The 21,561-nt window shown below is 43.2% G+C and overlaps 1 protein-coding gene across 1 annotated transcript in view; it reads right to left on the bottom strand.

Moving 5' to 3' along the window:
- The window catches only part of LOC109923769 (multifunctional procollagen lysine hydroxylase and glycosyltransferase LH3-like), a 151,704-nt gene extending 130,689 nt beyond the window's left edge, over positions 1 to 21,015 (bottom strand). The window contains exons 1-4 of the mRNA XM_048620040.1: positions 20,919 to 21,015; positions 16,030 to 16,121; positions 13,039 to 13,175; positions 2,015 to 2,178 (exon numbers count right to left, since the gene is read on the bottom strand). Of these exons, the coding sequence (XP_048475997.1) occupies positions 2,015 to 2,178; positions 13,039 to 13,175; positions 16,030 to 16,121; positions 20,919 to 20,940 (415 nt within the window). The 5' untranslated portion in view covers positions 20,941 to 21,015. The remainder of the gene's footprint in view (positions 1 to 2,014; positions 2,179 to 13,038; positions 13,176 to 16,029; positions 16,122 to 20,918) is intronic.
- Positions 21,016 to 21,561: the final 546 nt, after the last annotated feature.

Here is a 21,561-nt window from a genome sequence, read left to right as displayed (position 1 = left end):
CGGTGACCAGAACTGTACGCAATACTCCAAGTGCGGCCGCACCAGAGTTTTGTACAGCTGCAACATGACCTCATGGCTCCGAAACTCAATCCCTCTACCAATAAAACCTAACATACTGTACGCCTTCTTAACAACGCTATCAACCTGGGTGGCAACTTTCAGTGATCTATGCACATGGACACCGAGATCTTTCTGCTCATCCACACTACCAAGAATCTTACCATTAGCCCAGTACTCTGTATTCCTGTTACTCCTTCCAAAGTGAATCACCTCACACTTTTCTGCATTAAACTCCATTTGCCACCTCTCAGCCCAGCTCTGCAGCTTATCTATGTCCCTCTGTAACCTGCAACATCCTTCTGCACTATCCACAACTCCACCGACTTTGGTGTCATCCGCAAATTTACTAACCCATCCTTCTACGCCCTCATCCAGGTCATTTATAAAAATGACAAACAGCAGTGGCCCCAAAACAGATCCTTGAGGTACACCACTAGTAACTGAACTCCAGGATGAACATTTCCCATCAACCACCACCCTCTGTCTTCTTACAGCTAGCCAATTTCTGATCCAAACCGCTAAATCACCCTCAATCCCATGCCTCCATATTTTCTGCAATAGCCTACCATGGGGAACCTTATCAAACGCTTTACTGAAATCCATCTACACCACATCAACCGCTTTACCCTCATCCACCTGTTTGGTCACCTTCTCGAAGAACTCAATAAGGTTTGTGAAGCACGACCTACCCTTCACAAAACCGTGTTGACCATCCCTAATCAAATTATTCCTTTCTAGATGATTATAAATCCTATCTCTTATAATCCTTTCCAACACTTTACCCACAACCGAAGTAAGGCTCACTGGTCTATAATTACCAGGGTTGTCTCTACTCCCCTTCTTGAACAAGGGGACAACATTTGCTAGTCTCCAGTCTTCTGGCACTATTCCTGAAGACAATGACGACATAAAGATCAAAGCCAAAGGCTCTGCAATCTCCTCTCTAGCTTCCCAGAGAATCCTAGGATAAATCCCATCCGGCCCAGGGGACTTATCTATTTTCACACCTTCCAGAATTGCTAACACCTCCTCCTTATGAACCTCAATCCCGTCTAGTCTAATAGACTGTGTCTCAGTATTCTCCTCGACTACATTGTGTCTACCCTGTGAAGATCCCTCAGAATCTTATATATTTAAATAACGCCTCATTCTTCTAAATTCCAAAGAGTATCAGCTCAACCAGCTTAACCTTTCCTCATAAGACAAGCCCTTCAACCCAGGAATTAGCTGAGTGAACCTTCTGTAAACCGCTGCTAGTGCAAGTTCCCTAATCAAGGAGACAAAAATTGCACTTGGTACTAAAAGTGTGCCCTTTACCAAAGCCCTGTACAGTCCCAGCAAGACTTCCTTACATTTATACTCCATCCCCCTTTGCAATAAAACCCAACATCTCACTGCCTTTTTCATTACTTGTTGTATCAGAACATTAAGACCCTGTGGTACGTGTATTAGGATACTCAGATTCCACTGTACCATAGCAGTCCACTTTAAAGGAACAGGAAAAAAATATGATAAATCCCTCTCCAAACCCATCTCCTCATGGATCTAATGATCTAGCCCCTTCATCATCTTAGAAATGTATGTATATTGCAATCAAATCAGTCCCAGGATGACATTGGTGGAGCTCTACCAACATGTTCTCATTGATCAGCTCTTAGTAGCCCAGGTAGCTATGAAGAAGGGAATGAATGTTGGCCTCCTCTGTCGCTTCAGTATCACAGACATGCCTGCGTTTTATATATAGGTGGAAGCATTTGTATCTAATGCAATCTTGATAAATTGAAAAAAAATCTAACAAGGGATTTCTATGTTGGTATTAAAACTGATAATTTTTGATTTTAACACCAAAATGCAAAACTTTGTACGTTCATTTTAAAGTGGATGCAATTGTACAGAGACAATTTTCAGTGGGTTAATAAGAAAAATAAGAAAAAAAACAAAAATAAAATATTACCTCCAGAATTGAGGTATCGCTTCCCACTACGGACTGGTGGATACTTATCCTCCAGGGACTCGTCCGGCCAGATAAATCCTTCTGCTGCAAAGATCACCTTGTGATTAAACAGTACAAACTTCTTCAGCAGTTCCAGAGGAGAGCCAGCAAAGATGACATCATAACTGTAGGGGCAAGATGGAGGGAGTGCATTGATAACATCATTAGCAAGGGACAACACTATTGTGACAAATATTGAACTTACATCACGGAAACAAGCCATTAAGCCCATCTGTTCCATGCTGGTGTTCAGGCTCCTCAGGAGCCTCTTCATCGCACCCTATCAATATATCTTTCTATTCCTTTCTCCCTCATGTGCTTTGTTCCAAACATGAACAATGGACCTGAATTCCTGAGGTAAGGTCAAAGTGGTTGCCTTGACATCAACGGAGCATTCAATTGAGTGTGGCATCAAGAAGCCCTTTGCAAAACTGGAGTCAATGGGAATTGGGGAAAGGAAGATGATTGTGGTTGTTGGAAAGTCCCACTCCGAGACTCCAGCACAAATCCTAGGTTAACAATTCCGTGCAGCGCAGAAGTTAGCTTGCAAACCACTGAAAGCGATTGTTTTTAAAAAAAAACCTATGGGTGGTCCTGATCCCCAGACAGTATTGGAGGACCAGCAGAGGAAGATCCCCCCACATGGGATTAATGTTTATTCTCCAATATCACCAAAATAAATTGCTGTCTGTGGGATTTTGCTGTGCGTAAAAAAGCTGCTGCCTAACTGAACTTCGTAACAACGGCCATACTTTGGATTCTTTATGCCCGAGGTTGAGGTTGTAGACTTGCTCACTGAACGGGGTGTTTGATTGCAGAAGTTTTGTCACCCTGCTAGGTAACATCGTCAGTGCGCCTCCAAGGAAATGTTGGGGTTCTGTCCCGCTTGTTGTTTATATGCCTCGGTTTGCTGGGGTGTTTGGCATCTCTTTCGGTTCTGTTTTTCAGTGGGTTGTATATAAGGTCCAGTTCAATGTGTTTGGGCCCTGGCATGTCTCTGTTTGGCTCGTGCTATTATGGATGCGTTGTCCCAGTTGAACACACCGGATCAGCGAGCAAGTCTACAACCTCATCCACAACCCGAGCTACTTCTCAAAATCCTTTATGCCTGCCTGAAAGGCCCTCAATTTAATATCTCAGCTGAAAGGTGGTACCTCTGACAGTGCTGCACCCCCTCAAGCACATAGAATGGGACTCAAACCCATGACTTTCTGATTTAGAGGGGCATGTGCCTGCCCAATAAGCCACACCTGACACTGCAGAGGGACCATGGGTTGTTCTGGTTGACACTCATTATGGAGTGTGAGGCCTAATCCAGAAGAGAATGCTGATATCTACAAGGTAACATCACAACTAGCAAACCAGAGGCCAAGGCTAATGCTGTAGGGACCTGGGTTCAAATGCCTCCATGGCAACTGGTGGAATTTAAATTCAACTTATAAAGCTGGCGTTAAATGCTACTCTCACGACTTCAGTAAAAACCAATCTGGCCCACCAATGCCCTTTAGGGAAGGAAATCTGCTGTCATTACATGGTCTGGCCTACATATGACTCCAGACCCACAGTAATGCCGTTGACTTTTAACTGCCCTCTGAAATGGCCAAGCATGACATTCAGTTCAAAAGCAATTAGGGACGGCCAACAAATGCTAGTCTAGCCAACAAAACACATATCCCATGGAAGATGAGAAAAAGAAAAAGCTTTCAGCGTAACGGTGGAGATGGGGAATATTAAGTAGGACAAGAACCAGTCCCACTTAAATGAGACCAAAGTATTGAAGAAGAAGGTTCAGTTCCTTCCTTGGCTACAGATGTGAACTCTCCTTGTTCTTGTACCTTGTATCCTATTACCAACCTAGAACAAATAAACCAACTCATTCACTGCTAAACAATCATGGGCAATGATTCCCATGGTTTCACAGTCTGGTGTCACAGTTTGGGGCAGATGGTATAACTTTACACAGAAATCTCAGTAAGATTAGCAAATGACAACTTTTTTTTGAAAAGAAAGATGCACTGTTTGTTCTGACATGAACTGCATGGTCAAGACTCCCCAATATTTCCATTCTTACCCCTCCTGCCTGGGTCTTAATCCAAGTCCCTGCTTTCCAGTCTGGGTTTGGACAATTCTAATTTCTAATTCTAATTCACAAATTTCTAATCAGCAAACCTAAGGCACCATGGAGGGAGCTTTACTCTGTATCTAACTCAGTGCTGTCCCTGACCTGTTAGTGTTTCATGGGGACAGAGCAGAGGAACCTTTACTCTGTATCTAGCCCTGCGCTGTACCTGTCCTGGGAGTGTTGGATAAGGGACAGTGTAAAGAAAGCTTTATTCTGTATCTAACCCCATGCTGTACCTATCCTGAGAGTGTTTCATTGGATCAGAGCAGAGGGAACTTTACTCTACATCTAACCCTGTGCTGTCCTTGTCCTGCGAGTGTTTGATAGGGATAGTGTAGAGGCAGTTTTACTCTGTATCTAACCCCGTGCAGTACCTGTCCAGGGAAGGTTTGGTTGGGATAGAATACAGGAAGCTTTAAAGATAGCAGGTGTGCTCTCCACTTGTCTTGTGTCCAATATTAATTGCTCATTAATTCGTTGTCACAGATTATTTATCTGCTATCATATTGCAATTTGTGAAAGCATGCTGTATTCAGATTGGGTGCCATGTTTCTTATGTTACAGCAATGTTTATAACAAATCTGATCCCCTCAATCTCAAATGCAAAAAACCAAGAAGCACTAAGATAAAATGCAGAATTCTTTATTATTTCAAAGAAAAGGGTTTCTCTGCCATCTCCACAAAATGTTTTCTTTTAGAAATACAAAACCTAATCTGTTGAGCTTCCAAAAGCTGGTGAGAATAATTCCATTTCTCATTGTATACCTAAGACAGTAACATGTAGAATTAGAAGTGGGCCATTCAGCCCATCCAGTCTGCACCACCATTCAATGAAATCATAGCTAATCTGATAATCCTCAACTCCACTTTCCTGCCTTTTCCCCGTAACCCTTGAATCCCTTACTAGTTAAAAAACCTTTCTATCTCAGCCTTGATTTTGAGCCACTGGATTCAATTTAAAATTGCTACTCAAAAGTTCCTCTCATCAGTAGTTGAAAATCTTGGTTCAGGATGCCACCAGCAACCCTAGGCCGGGATCTGTGTCTCGAGCCCTGATTTTCTTTATTTTTCGATGCCCATTCAGGTACAGACATCGTGCCAAATCTGAGGATTTCTAGGAATCTGGAGGTTCTGCCAACCAGCTACAATGAATGCTTCACTCTTACAGGGAAGGAGAGTCAAAGGTTTTCTCTGTTTAACATTGGGAGCACAGCCCTTTGCATTGCCTGTGTCTCGCTCTGATTCTCATTGGTGTCAGATTGTCAACTCTTCAGGATTAGCCTGTATCCTCCAGGAATCAAAGCTCTAGCACGCTGTTGTGCCCAACTCTTGAGAAAAATCAGTTATATTAAAAAGCATTTTTAAAAAATGATTTTCTTTGGGCATTCCTTTTTATCAGATTTAAAATATTAAAAATGAGGGGTCAGAAAGGCTTTTTAACGCTCAATAAAGTATCATCCAAATGGAATTTTGTTTTCCTAATGGTCTAGGGAGGCAGTGCATCACAAGCCGGATGTGTTGGCAATGAATTATTTAAGGACAGGATGAAACCTCCACTATTATGTTCAGGTGGCAACCCTGCTTTGGTCTCTTCCACTCTGTACACACCCCATCAAGCTCCTATTTCAACACCTTCCTGACCAGCAGCCCACCACCCACTGTTCCCAAGCTCATTTGAAACTCTGCTGCCCTTGTCCCAACCCACAGCAAGACTCCATCACCTCCTTGCTCTCCGAACTGGATTATTTCCGTTCTGACAACACTTGACTTTAAAATTCTCATCCAGTTTCCAAACCCCATCTACACCAACCCCGCACCCACCATCCACATCTCTGTATACTTCAATCTCCAAATTCATCCCTGTGTCCCCTGCTCGTGTCCCCCACCATCAATACTCTCCTTCCAGACCCGTGAGAATATCCCCCGGTCCCCGAATTCTAGCCATTCTCATTGTGACAATGCGTTCGGCTGCTTCAGGCCCTGGGCTCTGGAATTCCCTCCCTGGGCACCAATCTGAAGGTCTACATAGATCCAGGACTCACGTATTGCAACCAATTTGTGTGGATGGGGAAACAGAATTTTCTACCATTGTCAGGGCCTCCGTGGACAGCACTCACACCTTAGCTTCAGAAGGTTGCAAGTTTGAGTCCCTCTCCAGAGACCAGAAGACAAAAATCCAAGGTGCTACTCGCGGTGCAGTCTGAGATAATGGCACAGCATTGCTGGAAGAGGGAACCACTTGATCAGGGCCGAACATGTGGCCCTCTCTTTGTCAAGTGGATATAGAAGATCCCATGGCCATTGTCTGAAGAGCGAGGGCACTCTTCCCATCATTCTAGCACAATATTTTTGCTCCAACAATGTTGGCAAATTGTAGAAAATTGAGGGAGCAATCATCAGATTGTATAAAAGGTGTATAAAATGATTAAAGGATCCAACAGGGTCCACAGAGAAACTAGGTTTGTATCTGCTGCAGATTTGAAAGGCCGGCTCGAGGAAGCTACTCCTGCTCCTAATTTGTACGTTTGTAAACAATTTTCTCCAGAGATGAAGAAGTGGGAAGCAGAGCCTTCAAATTCAAGTCAGGCCATTTAGGGTGATGTAAGGTCATGTTTCCAGTAAGATGGCACTGGAGCAGGATGCTCCAGCCAGAGTTCCTCAACTCTGCCCATTCTTTTTCTTTTTTGCCCCTCTTTACTCCTTCTCTCCTCCAGACCTCGGACACCCAGACCTCGGCCTTTGAATTGGGGATGCCAGCAACCAGAGCGGGGATGCCAGCGGCCCAGAGTGGGAGCGTGGCGGCTGCGGTACCACAGCGCGGGAGCGTGGCCGCCGCGGCACACCAGGGCGGGAGCGTGGCAACAAACAGCGGTCAGACCATGTGGAGGCCCCCTGCACTGGTCTGCTGCAGAAAGCCCCGGGAGAGAACTGTGATGTTTGTCTTTTTAATTTTGCTTCTTGTTTTTCTGACTTATGCTTATACTGTGTATAGCTGTAATGTGACTTCTTTTTCCTTCATTTCTCTAGTCTGTAACTAAGGATTGTACCTAGGTATATTTGTATCTAAGTTGGCGCTGTAAGTGACGACTTATAAACTTCTTACTGTACTCATTTGAGTACATGTGACAATAAAGCTCATTCATTCATTCAGGAAGCATTTCTTTGCAGAAAGGGGAGTGGGAGGGGTCAGCTGGCACTTTCAAGACTGAGACTGGCATATATTTCTTCACCGAGGAATGTGGAATATGCTGTAGAAGGTAACAGTTGTGGAATCTGCATTAAACCACCCAATCTGATAATATCATACAGTCCTGGAGTGGTGGGGTGAATAAAATTCAACATTTTAGGACCTTGAGGAGTGCAGACGTATAGTCATTGGTGTTCTTATAGTCTCAGTCACAATGCCATCTTGCTAATGTAACTTGCAGGCAGATTGCTATCACGCAACAAAACCACATCCTGTTTAACAGCCTCTTCTTGTTTCGACTCAGTTGTGGTTTTTCCTCTACCACTGTAAACCAAATAGGCCCTTAAACCTAGACAAGGAAAGAGGATTGGTGGCAAAATCCTTCTATCCACTCATACCACAAAACAGAGGTGATTTGATCAACCACAATAGCATTGAACACAGCAGCAAGATTGTAGGGTGAATGGCCTGCCCCTTCTTGTCCTAACATTCCCAGGCACAACCTTTAAACCCGAGGTCAGAATATATCTCAAGGAACATTTCTAACAGCCTGTCTCCCTGTGTTCCTTACAAAGTCTGGAGGCTGTTAGTTTGAGAGAATCAATCTAGTCAAACTAAAATAGTGGAAGAGAGAGAGTGAGAATGAGAGAAGTGTGTCTGTGTGTGTGTGTGTCTGTGTCTGTCTGTGTGTGTGTGAGAGAGAGAGAGAGAAAAAGTGTGTGAGAGAGTGAAAGTGTGAGTGAGAGAGAGAATGAGAGTGTGTGTGGATGTGTGTGTGTGAGAGAGAAATTGAGTGAAAGTGAGAGAAAGTGTGTGTATGTGTGAGAGAGAGAGATAGAGAGTGCATGTGTGTGTGGGAGAATGTTTGTGTCTATGAGAGAGAGAAAGAAAGAGAGAGAGACTTAGAGAGTGCGTGCAAGAGAGAGAGAATGAGAGTGTGTGTGCAAGAGAGAGGAGATGCACCTATAAAATTGCTTTCTATTAAGTTCTACGAGGGTTGAATGGGGCCATGTGTTCTCTCCGTCAATCACAGTGCTCACATCTCCAGCTTATTGAGGGAGTTAGGAAATGCTCATTTTAACTTTGAATAGGTACTCACTTGTGTCGGAGTTGCTTCCTTCAAGCAGGTCCGTGTAAAAGTCAACTGAGTTCAGTGAAGTGAAAGCCAAACTTTGTTTGCATCAGACCCAGCATCCCCCTTCACACTCTCCAAAAACTTTCTCCTTTTAGCATTCCATTCAGGGTTAATTGCAACAATTTCCATCTTTATTCTTAAAAGTAAGAAAGCCTGCATTTCTATAGCACCTATCACAACATCAGGATCTCTGCAGACAAGACAGCATTATTTTCAAATACAGTCACTGTTTTGGGTTACAAACGTGGCAGTCTATTTACACAGCAAGATCACAAGCCGCAATGAATAAACCCCATCTGTTTTAGTGATGACGATTTAGGGATAAATATAGGAATTAGGACATCAAGGTGAACCTGATGCCTAGCCCAGCCCTTCCTTGAAAGAGAAGCTGTCACATCTTTAATAGCTTCTACAGGGGACAGACAGTTGCTTCGTTTTAAGATTTGATTTGAAAGACAACAGATCAAACAAACTCTTGCTCAATTCACTGAATCATATGTCAATTCAAATTAATCCCACTGCCCTGCTCTCTCCCCACAGCCCCACGTCATTCCCAACAGTACTAATTCACTGTCTCGTCCTGTTCCCATAATCCAGTGTCAATTCAAACTAAGTTTTGAGGAGTTCTGAGGAAGGGTCACTTGACCTGAAATGTTAACTCTGATTTCTCTCCACAGATGCTGCCAGGCCTGCTCAGCTTTTCTAGCAATTTCTGTTTTTGTTTCAATTCAAACTAATTCATTGCCCTGCTCTCTCCCCATAGCCAGTATCAACCACAAACTAATCCCACTGTGCCACTCTTCTCCTCATTCAGTATCATTTTCTACCGCAACATCCAATGTAAATTTTTGTTTAAAAGTTCAAACCAAGGTTACTTCAAATGTCTGCCACAGCTTTTCCTGACTGAGTGAATTTTTTGTGTAAAGACCCCTTGGGCCAAGAACAGAAGCCACATCTTGGCACTGTGTATTAGACACAACCAACTGGGCACAGACCCAACTGCACACAGCCACCGGGTACCGAACACATGGGTACTGAGTTACATGCCTAAGCAGAAAGTAATGAGGTCAAGTTGTACTTAGATGCCGAGACAAGCTGCTCAAAGCAGTCAAACCTGGCTGGAAAACACGTCCTTTCACTGATTTAGTACCATCAAGACTGTGTCATTAACAGTTGCTGCCTCTCAATCTGATTTGAAATGTGTGCACAGTTGCACAATAAATTTAGTGCTTGAGAGTGTTGGAAACATCAATCTCCCTCTACACTGTTGCCATCAAACACTTGCAGGTCATATACAGTATGGAAATAGATACAGAGTGAAGTTCCCTCCACTGTCCCCATCCAAACTCCCAGGACAGGGACAGCACGGGGCTAGATACAGAGTAAAATTCCCTCTACGCTGTCCCCCAACAAACACGCCCAGGACAGGTACAGCACAAGGTCGGATACAGAGTAAAGCTCCCTCTACATTGCACCCATCAAAACTCCCAGGATAGATACAGTACCGAGTTAGATACAGAGTAAAGCTTCCTCTACACTGTCCCCATCAAACACTCCCAGGACAGATACAGCACAGGGTTAGTTACAGTGAAGCTCCCTCTACACTCTCCCCAACACATGGCCAGAGGAGGTACAGCAGTGTTTGCTAGATCTTCATACCTTGTGCTACAGTGGACTTGAAGTGTTAGCAATTTTTTTTTAAATTTGCTGATGGGATATGGGCTTCAGTGATTAGGTCTGTATTTATTACCTATCCCTTGTCGCCCTTGAAAAGATGGTGACAAGTTGCCACAAGTAATCTAGGGTCAAAAACGTAATCACATATTTTACCACTTGATTTTGTTTTCAGGATCTCCTTCAGTGAACAGAAGTTAAATCATCCAGAATTCCTTTTTTGTTCCAACACACATGCACAAAGACAGGAGTGGTGTTGACTTCGAGTTGCCCTAAGTGCCGGACTGCCTGGCAACACGGATGGTCTGAAGTGTTGCAGGAAGGAATGTCCAATGTAGTGAACTGTGAGAAAGAGTCAGCAGCCATGTTCAACAACATGACTCAAGCATGCGGGCGACCGTGCAATTGTGAACACACAGGGCTGCTGGATGTGGGGAAACCAGATAGAGGATCTCCAAAACCCATCCACTATCTACCTACTGTCAAGAGGGAAATATACAGCCCTGACAATATGTTTTGTATATTGTGGCTTATTGTGTCACAGGCTAGCCAGTGTGTGTGCATGCGAGCATCTGTGTGTGTGGGGGTAAATGTGTGCTTGTGTGCATACGTGTGTGAGTGCATGGGTGTGCGTTTGTTTGCCTCTGCACTTTTGTGCGTTTGTCTGTCTGAATTTGCATGTGCATGCCTGTTCATATGTGTGACCACGTATGCGTGCATTTGTGCCTGTGTGTCTATATGTTAGTGCATATGTACATATTTGCGCATGTATATCTAAGCCTGCACATTTGTGAAAGCATAGTTTGCATGTGTTTGTGAGGGAGAGTGTGACTGTGCACCCACGTGTAAAAAAATGTTTGCATGCGCTTGCCCCGAGCACATATCTATTTATGCACGCAAGAATGCGTGTGTCCATTTGTGTTGTGATGAAGGCTTATATGGTAAAATATAACAAAGAACTGGAGATCTAAAACAAAAACAGAAATTGCCGGAGAAACTCCGTTCTGAAGAAGGGTCAGTGGACTCGAAGTATTAACTCTGCTTGCTCTCCATAGATGCTGCCAGACCTGCTGAGTTTCTCCAGTAATTTATGTTTTTGTTATTATTTAGTAACTTGGGTACTAAGGTTGAGGAAAAATGGATTTTAGTCTTCAGTTCTGTAAAGGTCTGATCTGTACTTTTTTTAAATAAAGATCAGCTCATTTTTGAATAGTGAGCTAAAGACATTTCCAAGATATCATGTGATTCTAGCTAAATATGCTAAATGACTAGCAAGTCCCCCAAGTTTTATAACCCAAAGAGAGAGAGGGCACATGTGCGAGAGGGGTCCAGAAACGGGTTCATTCAGGTAGAAGGTCGTTTCTCAAAAAGAAAAATGTTAAACTGTCTCCAAAACAGTCTAGAGGGGAGAACTCCCGTGTCACTTATAAGAAAAAGCCAGAAGCATAAGACTGTCAAGGTGTCGGAGAGGAAGATATCCTATAAGGCTGTTGAAGACATCAGTTTAATGAGCACGTGTTTAAGAGTAAGCTGAGTTAGCAGCTATTCAACAGTCTCAGGTAGAGGCATAAACTAAAGAAAATAGCATTGATTATAGGCAGAAATTTGCTGAGAAGGAAGTGATTACAGTTATGCCATCTGAACAGGAGCTCTAGTGTGGAGATAGAGGTGACTCTTCACTGAGGTTGAGCGTCTGTAAGGTTACTGTTGGGGTAAAATGGTTCAATCTTTCCTTCTGATATTTGTAATGAGTTTGTCTCTATTAGTTATTGTATAGTGTAACAAGGCTTCAGTTATAAAGAAAGGCTATTTAGGCTGGGACTTTTTTCACTGGAGCGTAGGAGGTTGAGAGGCTTTATTCTTTATTCATTCACAGGATGAGGGCATCACTGGCTAGACCAGCCTTTATTGAGCATCCCTAATTGCCCAGAGGGTGGTTCAGCGTCAAACACATTGCCGTGGGTCTGGAGTCACATGTGGGCCAGACCAGGTAAGGATGGCAGGTAGACAAACGGGATGCTGGAAGAACACCACAAGCCAGGCAGCATGGATTCATGGTTTAGAAGGTGACCTTGTAGAAGTTTAAAAAATAATGAAGGGTATAGGTAGAGTTAATGGTAGTTGTCTTTTCCTTAAGAGGGGGGATTTCAAGATAAGGGGTGAGAGGAGAAAGATTTAATAAAGATGTGAGGGGCAAATCTTTTATACAGAGGGTGGTTTGCATATAGAATGAACTTCCTGAGAATGTGGTGGATGTGGGTACAATTACAACGTTTAAAAGACATCTGGGTAAGTACATGAATAGGAAAGGTTTGGAGGGATATGGGCCAGGAGCTGGCAGGTGGGACTAGTTTAGTTTGGGATTAGGTTCAGCATGGACTAGTTGGACTGAAGGATCTGTTTCCATGCTGTATGACTCAATCACTACATCAGCAACCTTTTGTGAATTTGTCCAATGATTGATCACCCCAGTAAACAAAATGTCTTTTCCCGTATCTCACTCTGGGATCTGAATTGTCCAGTATTACCATCATCTGAGGTCGTAGCAGCATGCCTGCACATCTGTGTGCGGGGGAGTGTGCACTTGTGTTTGTTTGTTTACATCTGTGTGTGATTATGATACGTGAAATTCGAGGCAACAATGGGAGGGAAGCCATTTCTCAGTGTTAAACAAAATGGAGAGGCTGTTCACATGACCTAATGCAGAACTGCACAATGTACCAAGTTCACGTTGGAATACAAGACTGGTGATGCTCTAACTCAGCTGGAGATATCCGTGCTCTCCTGGACTGACGCTGCAACCAGCTGGCTCTCCCAGGGCTACCCTATGGCTAATTGTATCCGCCACTTGAAACCCTCAGATCTACCTGTCCACAAACATCACGATCAGGTCCTCCTTGGCTTCGTGCTTCGCCATTTCCTTTTGCAGCCACCGCACCTTCTGGCCACCTCCCACTGTCCGAGCCACATCACCTCCCTTCCACTCTTGGCCCAGTCCCAGGGTCTAAGGATAAGGAGGAAAAAATGAGACATACTCAGGAGCCATCCTTAGAATAAAGATATAATTCCCTTTACATTACAGTCTCATTAACCTGTGTTGCCTTGTGATTCAGTACCTTTTACAGCCCAGTCTTCCTGCAGCCCATTTAGGATATTTTACAAGCAGTATGTGGCTTCCCTACAGAAGGCCATTTGCCCATCCTGTGGCTTCCATATCTCCAAACGAACAACACAGCTAGTGCCATTCCCTCACCTTCGTCCCATAACCCTGAACATTCTTTCCAATCATCCTATTTCCTCTTGAATGCCTCAATTGAACCTGCCTGCACAAACCTCTCAGGTAGCACATTCAAGATCCTAACCACTTGCTGCAAAGAAAAAGTTTCTCTTTGTAACTCCATTGCTTCTTTTACCAATCATCTTAGATCTGAGCCATCTGATTCCTGATCCTTCCACCAACAGGAATAGTTTTTTCTCCTCTACTCTGTCTAGTCCCTTTATGATTTTGAACACCTCTACCTAACCTCCTCTTGACCTTCTCTTCACCCAGGAAAGCAGTCTCAACTTGTCCAGTCTCTGCATGGAGCTGAAGTTCCTCATCCCTTAGACCATTCTCATGAATACTTTCCAGACCTTCTCCAAAGCCCTCACCTGTTGGAAATCAGGTCCTTTGTAAAGTTGAATTTTTTTAGTATTCTGTATTTTGGTATTTTTTGAATAACATGAGTTTTACAGCAGTAACTCACTTCCAAGTATAAACAGATCACTAGCATATGAAAAAAAGAAAAACAGCAAGAATCACTGATGTCCCCTCATTGAAAAAGCAACATCAATTTATCCAGCGTCATCTGTACGGCTATCAACTGTACTGTTACAGAAAACAAAAAGTTCTTGTTCTTAGAAGGAATAAAATCTAACCTTCAAATGGAATTGGGCAAGGAGTCAACAGTCATCCATCATCATGATGACACAGTGGCTCAGTGGTTAGCACTTGCTGCCTCACAATGCCAGGGACCTGGGTTCGATTCCACCCTTGGGTGACTGTGTGTGTGCAATTTGCACATTTTCCCTGGGTCTGCAAGGGTTTCCTCCCACAGTCCAAAGATGTGCAGGTTAGGGTGGATTGGCCATGCTAAATTGTCCAAAGCGTCCAGCGATCTACAGGCTAGGTGGATTAGCCCTGAGAAAGGCAGGGTTATTGGGGGTGGGTCTAAGTGGGATGTTCTTTGGGGAGTCGGTGCGGGCTCAATGGGCTGAGTGGCCTGCTTCCACACTACAGGGATTCTATGATCAATAAGTATCTGCCCAATGATCGTATCTGGAATGATCAGGTTGTTTTAGGAGGATACAATTGGACAGGCTGGGCTTGCTTTCACTGGAGTTTAGAATAGCGAGAGGTGATTTGATTGATGTTTTCAGCACATCCTCAATACCAACTAAACTTCCCCAATTTGGAATCATCCACAAATTTTGAAATTGGTCTTCCAATTCCCAAACGATTTATGTAAGTGGTGAGTATTGGCAACCCCAGCCACGCGGCATATCACTTTACACTAGCCTCGAGTCCAAGTATATTACTTTCATCTCTTACTCTCAGTTTTTTGTCTTGTAACCAGCTTTCTGTCCAATTGATCTATCCCCTGACTCCAAAAGTTGTGACTTTAGTCAGGGGTCTATCTCATCGAAGGTATTTTTCATCATCCAAATATATTATTACATTTACGACATTACCTTTACCTACATTTCCTGTTACTGCTTCACAAAATTCAGTGGAATTGGTCAAATTGGTCACTATGAACTTATGCTATTGCACTTTCGTTTTTAGATGCTTTCCTGTTACGTTTTTGATTTTGTCATCAGTCCAATCACTGATATCAAACTTACTGGTCTGTAAGTCCCAGGTCATTGCCCTTCTTCAGTATGGGAGAGGACAAGGGGTGTTGTGCTGCAGTGGCCTCTACAGCCTGAAACTCTGGATTCAAATCCCACTCCAGGACTTAATGAATGAGGAAGGTGTATTCATAATGTAGCCAAACAGGTTGAGCAACAAACTGGAAATCTTTTCAACACACACAAATGGAAGAAGGGAGGTTTGATTGGGGAAAAAAATTTTGGTCAGCCAAACAATGGAAAGAAAGTTGGTGTCTCTACCATCATTATCCACAGCTCCAGACCTGAACACAGAGTCATAGACAGCACAGAAACAGACCCTTCGGTCCAACTCATCCATGACGACCAGATATCCTACATTAATCTAGCAACATTTGCTAGCATTTGGCCCATATCCCTCTAAATCCTTCCTATCCAAGTATGCATGCAGATGCGTTTTAAGTGTTGTAATTGTACCAGCCTCCACCACTTCCTCTGGCAGCTCATTCCATACTCGCACCACCCTCTGTGTGAAAAGTTGCCCTTTTTATATCTTTCCCCTCTCACCTAAAACCTACGCTGTTTTGTTTTGGACTCCCCTACCCAGGAAAAAAGACCTGCATGTAAAAGTTCAGGTTACCGTTGCAACGTGAACTCCGTATCGAAACTGTAATGCACCACTTCAGAGACAGGCTCACATGCTGCCATTTTCCAATGAAGTGGGGACGGTACCAGTGTGGTTATATCACTGAACTTGTAATCCAGAAGTCTGCACAAATGCTTGGTGACACGAGCTGGGAAACTTGATTGCAATTAATTGAATAAATCTGGAATATGAAGCTAATCTCATGACCATAGACTGGTCAGCAATTGCGAGACTGTCAGACTGTCCTTTATAAATATTCACCAGTCTACATCCAACAACAAAGGTTCTTCCACCGCTTGATGATGCCTCCCCCCCAACGTCTTTTCATACAGCTGCTGTGTACCTTGACGGTGTAGTTAAAGTGTTTTGCAGTCCGGATGAAACGTTTGTATCCTTCTGTCTCCTTGGTTGCCACAGTGATCACTAACATGTTATCTGGAGGTGGGGTGAGAAGAAATGCTTGAGGTTAGAAGTTAAAGGTCAAAGATAATAACACTTCTATACAGAAGTGCAGAAAGAGCTCCCCAACCCCCAGAAACACTTCCCCACCAGCTTCAAGATAATCAATAAGGCTAGTGGAACTCTAGCCTATGAATCTCAAGGACCGATAATGCACACATATTTCATTGATACAAAGCCTTGATTGTACAGCTGCAGTTACTGTGGGCAGTTCAGGGGATGACACTCCACAAGTACAGGTTAGGTGGATTGGCCGTGCTAAATTGCCCTGTAGTGGAGATTAGGTTAAGTAAGGTTATACTCCCTGGAGGTTAGAAGGTCAAGAGGTGATTTGATCAAAGTTCTCAAGATACTAAAAGGAACAGATGTGGTAGATGGAGAGGAACTATTTGCACCGACTGGACAGTTCAGGAAGGACACAGCCAGGGCCTTCAGGAGTGAAACTAAGGAACACTTCGGCACACAAAGGATGAGAGAAGTTGAAACTCTTTGTCAGCAATTGATGATAGATGTGAATTCTGAATCAGAGTTTGAAAGAAAGGCACTAAGGGATCTAAGACAAAGTGGTTTGTGAAAGTTGGCCACAAATCAGCCCTGGCTCGATGGGTTGTATCTCAACTCAATTGGGAAAACTGTGCTGACAATTGAGCACAACTATTCCATTTGTTGTCACAAATGTGTAACCACCAAATTAAACTACCATGGTGATCAATTTGACTGACAGACTATAACTCAGGACTAAAGTAATTCACAGCAGGTTTCATCATTAACAGGGAAATAACTTTACCTATCACAGACAAAGTTATTCTTGAACAGAATAAGCAATTACATTCTGGGCACAATTGTACAAAAGCTTAAAAAGAGAAAATATACATGGGTGAGAGGAAATGGCAAGGATGGCCAAATGACCCCTGCACCATGTAGTTCCCTATATAATCCAACTCTGAACAACACCATGGGGTTTTCTGCTAGTATTCCATGTTTATTATTTTATAATTTTACATGTATTTGTTATGTATATTTATCAGTGCTCAAAACACATAGGAAGAAGTGCTGAATTCACCTCGAAAGCCCCTAAAACACTCAGGAAAATTCAACCATTTTGGAAACCAGTGAGAGAAATGTCGCCTCCTTACGTGGAGCTGTCAGAGTCTCTGACGAGCTGCCCCTCCCAACTGCAAGCTGGTTCTCTCTTGCATTTGCTGCTGATAGGCTCACAGTGAATTAGACGTAGTGAGGCTGTCCATGGTAAGTGTGGCTGGAGGGGGGAGTGAGGGCGGCAAGGCTAGGAACCTGAGTGGGGGTATTCCGCAGGCAGACAGTAGTGAGGCTGGGACTCCTGCGGGCCAAATGTAGCTATAAAAGTGAAGAGGGTGGCAGCAAAAAGGGAATGAGGAGTTGGAAAGGAATGAAAAAGGCTGCAAACGAAGAAGAGGGAACTGCAAAAGTGGACAGAGGGGCTGCAGACAGGTGATAAGGTGTATATGGGAGCAAGCAGCTTTAAACCTTTCAACAAAGAAATACTCAGCTAACCAGGAATCAGGAAATCTGTAAGTCACTAAGCTAATGAATTTCTTGCAAATGAATGTGGAGTTTCTAGCTTAAGGCTGCAGAAGTTCAGGAGATACTATATGGGGAATATGTGGTGGATGGTAATGTACTGAATACTTTGCAACTGGATAACTTAATACAACCTAGTTTTATTTCACAAAGATTTATCACATCTAAAAGTACTTGACATTGTGTGAGCTACTTGAGGTGCAGTGACAGTATTAGAGACAATCTTGCAAGCAATTAGCTTTGACCTTACCAGTCTGCAATATGTGAGTTTAAGGTGATGGATTTCTACATATGGAAGTGTGTGTCATTTATTTTAAAAAAACCTTACTGCAATCTTATGCCTATCATGTCAGTTTAAATATTGCCGTTTCTAGGAAGTTAATGGTTTCCTTTTGCGTATGGCTTTACATTTAATGGAGGGTTAGGTTTAGAGGGATATGGGTCAAATGCAGGCAAGTGAGACTAGTTTAGTTTAGGAAACTTGGTCAGCATGAATGAGTTGGACCAAAGGGTCTGGTTCTATGCTTGTATGACTCTAAATTGCAAATAAAAATGGATGACTTATTACAGCCATGCAACTTAAGCAATATCCCTTTAAAACCATAAACACCCACATATTCATTTGTGAATAATACCGATAAAAAAAAAGTTGGACATAAATATTACAGGCAGGAAAATATAGAGAAAAACAAATCCTAAAGTTAAAGTCCAGAATACAAGGGTGGGATGAATAGATTCTCAAACTGCTTTCAGTTATTTTTGTTGTTAGGGACAGGATATTGTCCAATGGCAAATCAGATGGACCTAGGTCTTTCCTTGCACTAGAACTCTTTCTTTTCAGAGACTTTAGCTTTGTCTTTTTCATTCACGGAGACAGACAGTAAGAGATGCTTTTTGTTTGTAGGCTCTTGGTAGTCTGAGTGAACTGCTCCCACAGATCTCTAACGAATTGCAACTGGACCAACCCAAAGACTATCGTTAAACAGTTTTTTTCCTTAACTCAAAAGATTTCTGGTGCCACTCTCTCCAAGTGTCCACCTCACTACTCTAAAAAGTAAGAATCTTGTGCATCTATAGTGTTCACCACACAAACCACTTGGTTTTCAAGTTGCAAAACCTCACCTGGTACTTTTAGTGATAAAACGGTGTTCAACTTCTACTTAAAAGCAGTCCCTTCGCTGAATGTCTTCCTCCTATGCTGTCTTCAGAGCATAAAGGCCTCTTCCTGAGGGCCCCAGCATCACAGATGCCAGTTTCAGTCAGTTCAATTAACTCCAAGTGATTTCAAGAAATGGCTGAAGGCACTAGATACTAAAAAGCTATGAGGGCCTAACAACATTCTGGCAATAGCATAAAAGAACTCCTGAGAGCACTTTTCTCCAAAACCTGCCGCACCCCTAGCCAAGCCATTTCAGCCCAGATGAGGGAAATAAACGGAGTTAAAATACAGCCCATTGAGTCATGGATCATTTGTGATCTGCCTTCCACGAACCAACTTTGTCTCAGATCTCTTAGTCCCTTTGGTGGACAAAACTCTCCCAAACTCAGATTCAGATTTCACAGTTGATCTAGCATCAACCGCTGAAAGAGAGTTTCAACTTGTACCACCCTTGTGTGTAGAAGTGTTCCTTAGTTCCACTCCTAGACTGTCCAGCCAGTGAGAACAGTTCCTCTCCATTTATTACACCTGTTCCCTTAGTATTTTTAGAACTCTGATCAAATCACTTTTTGACCTTCTAACTTCTAGGGAACACAACCCTAGTTTTCTGAACTCCTCCTACAATTTGACCCACTGGTATCTTCCTGGCAATATGGAAAGTGGCCCAGGTACATCTTGTCCACAAAAAGAACAAATCCAACCTAGCCAGTTATTGCCCTATCAGTCTATTCTTGATCACCAGTAGAATTATGGATGGAATTGCGGACAGTGCTATCCAGCATCATTTACTCAGCAACATCCTGCTCATTGACACTAAGTTGAAATTTTACCAGTAGAAACTGGCTCTTGACCTCATTAGAGCCTTGGTCTGAAATAGAGAGGAGAGCTAAACTTCAGAGGTGAAGAAAGAGGTAACTTCCATTGATATCAAGGCAGCATTTGACTGACATCTCAGAGTCTGAAAGATATTGAAATTAATGTGAATGAGGGAAAAAAATTCTCCACTCTCTGGAATCATACCTAGTACAAAGGAAGATGGTGATGGTTGCTGGAGGTCAATCATCTCAGTTCCAGGACTTCCCAAAGCATTTCCCCAGGATAGCACTGTAGACCAAACCGCCTCCAGCTGCTTCATCAATTAACTTCCCTCATCGTGAGGTCAACAGTGGGGATGTTTGCAGATATTTACACAATGTTCAGTCTAATAGCGATTGCTCAGATGTTGAAGTAATATGTGACTAAATGCAGCAAGACCTAAAATCCAGGATTGGGTTGAAGAGTGGCAAATAACATCTGCACAAGTGTAGTTACCAGGTAATTACCATCTCCAACAAGTGGGAACCTAACCAGCTGCCCCTTGCCATTGCTGAAATTTCCACCATCAACATCCTGACTATAAGGCAAAGATGTGGTGTAACGGTAATGTCAATGGACTAGCAATTTAATAATCTACTAGCAGTGGAGGTTAATGTTCTACAGGCAGGGATTTAAATTCCAACAGGACAGCTGAATTTAAATTCAATTAATAAATCTGGAATATAAAACCAGACTCAGAAATGGTGACCATGACAACCATCATCAAATTCTTGTTAAAAACCCATCTAGTTTACTAATGTCCTTCAGGGAAGGAAATCTGCTGTTCTTTATGTCTCTGGCCTGAATATGACTCCAGACCCACAGTGATGTAGTTAACTTTTAACTGCCCTCTGAAATGGCCGAGGAGGCTACTCAGTTCAAAGTCAATCAGGAATGGGCAACAAATGTTGGTTTTGCCATGAAAACGCAGATCCCATGAGGAAGAAACAGAATAAAGAAACTGAACTCAACCAGCCATATACATATTCCGGCTTCAAAAGTAGGTCAGAGGCTGGGAGTTCTGTGGTGATAATTCACTTCCCAAATCCCCAAGAGCTGTCCACCATCTACAAAATACGCGTCAGGTGTGTGATGGAGTACTCACACATTTGCCTGGACAAGTGCAGCTCTAACAAGTCCCAAGAAGCTCAACATCATCCGGTACAAAGCAGCCCGCTTGACTGGAACCCCATCCTCACCTTCAAAATTCATTTCCTCCATCACCAACGAACCACAACGTGTACCCTCCACAAGAGGCAATGCTGCAACTTGCCAAGGTTCCTTCAACAGCAACTTCTAAAGCCAAGATCTCTGTCACCTAGAAAGGCAAAGGCGGCGGATATGTGTGGTCACCAGCCCCTGTAAGTTCCCCTGAGCCAGATACAATCCTGACTTGGAAATACATAGTCATTCCTTCAGTGTCACTGGTTCAAAATCCTGGAACACCTTCCCTGGAGCACTGTGGGTGCATCAACACCACATGGACTGCAGCGCCTCAAGAAGGCAGTTCACCTCCATCTCCATCTACTCCAGGACAATTATGCATGGACAATAAATGCTGGCTTCATCAGCAACACCCACATTACGTCATGTGAAAAAAGTGGTGAAACAAGTGCCCTCTCTACTCCCTTGATTAGAACTAAAAGATCCCCTTGCTCACTATTGGAAGATTGGCATAAGGGTCGAGAGACAGAGGACATCAATTTCAGGTGTTCAGCAAAAGAACAAGAGCGACACATGGAATTTACTTTTAAACACAGCACGTCGTTAGGATCTGGAATACGTTACCTGAGAATGTGGAGAAGACATGCTGATTTGAGACTTTCAGAGGTGAACTGCATA

This window comes from Rhincodon typus, chromosome 45 (assembly GCF_021869965.1).
Source record: "Rhincodon typus isolate 14 chromosome 45, sRhiTyp1.1, whole genome shotgun sequence".
Lineage (NCBI taxonomy): Eukaryota > Metazoa > Chordata > Chondrichthyes > Orectolobiformes > Rhincodontidae > Rhincodon > Rhincodon typus.
The sequence above is the reverse complement of the archived record's forward strand: the minus strand, read 5'-3'. Positions and strand labels throughout refer to the sequence as shown.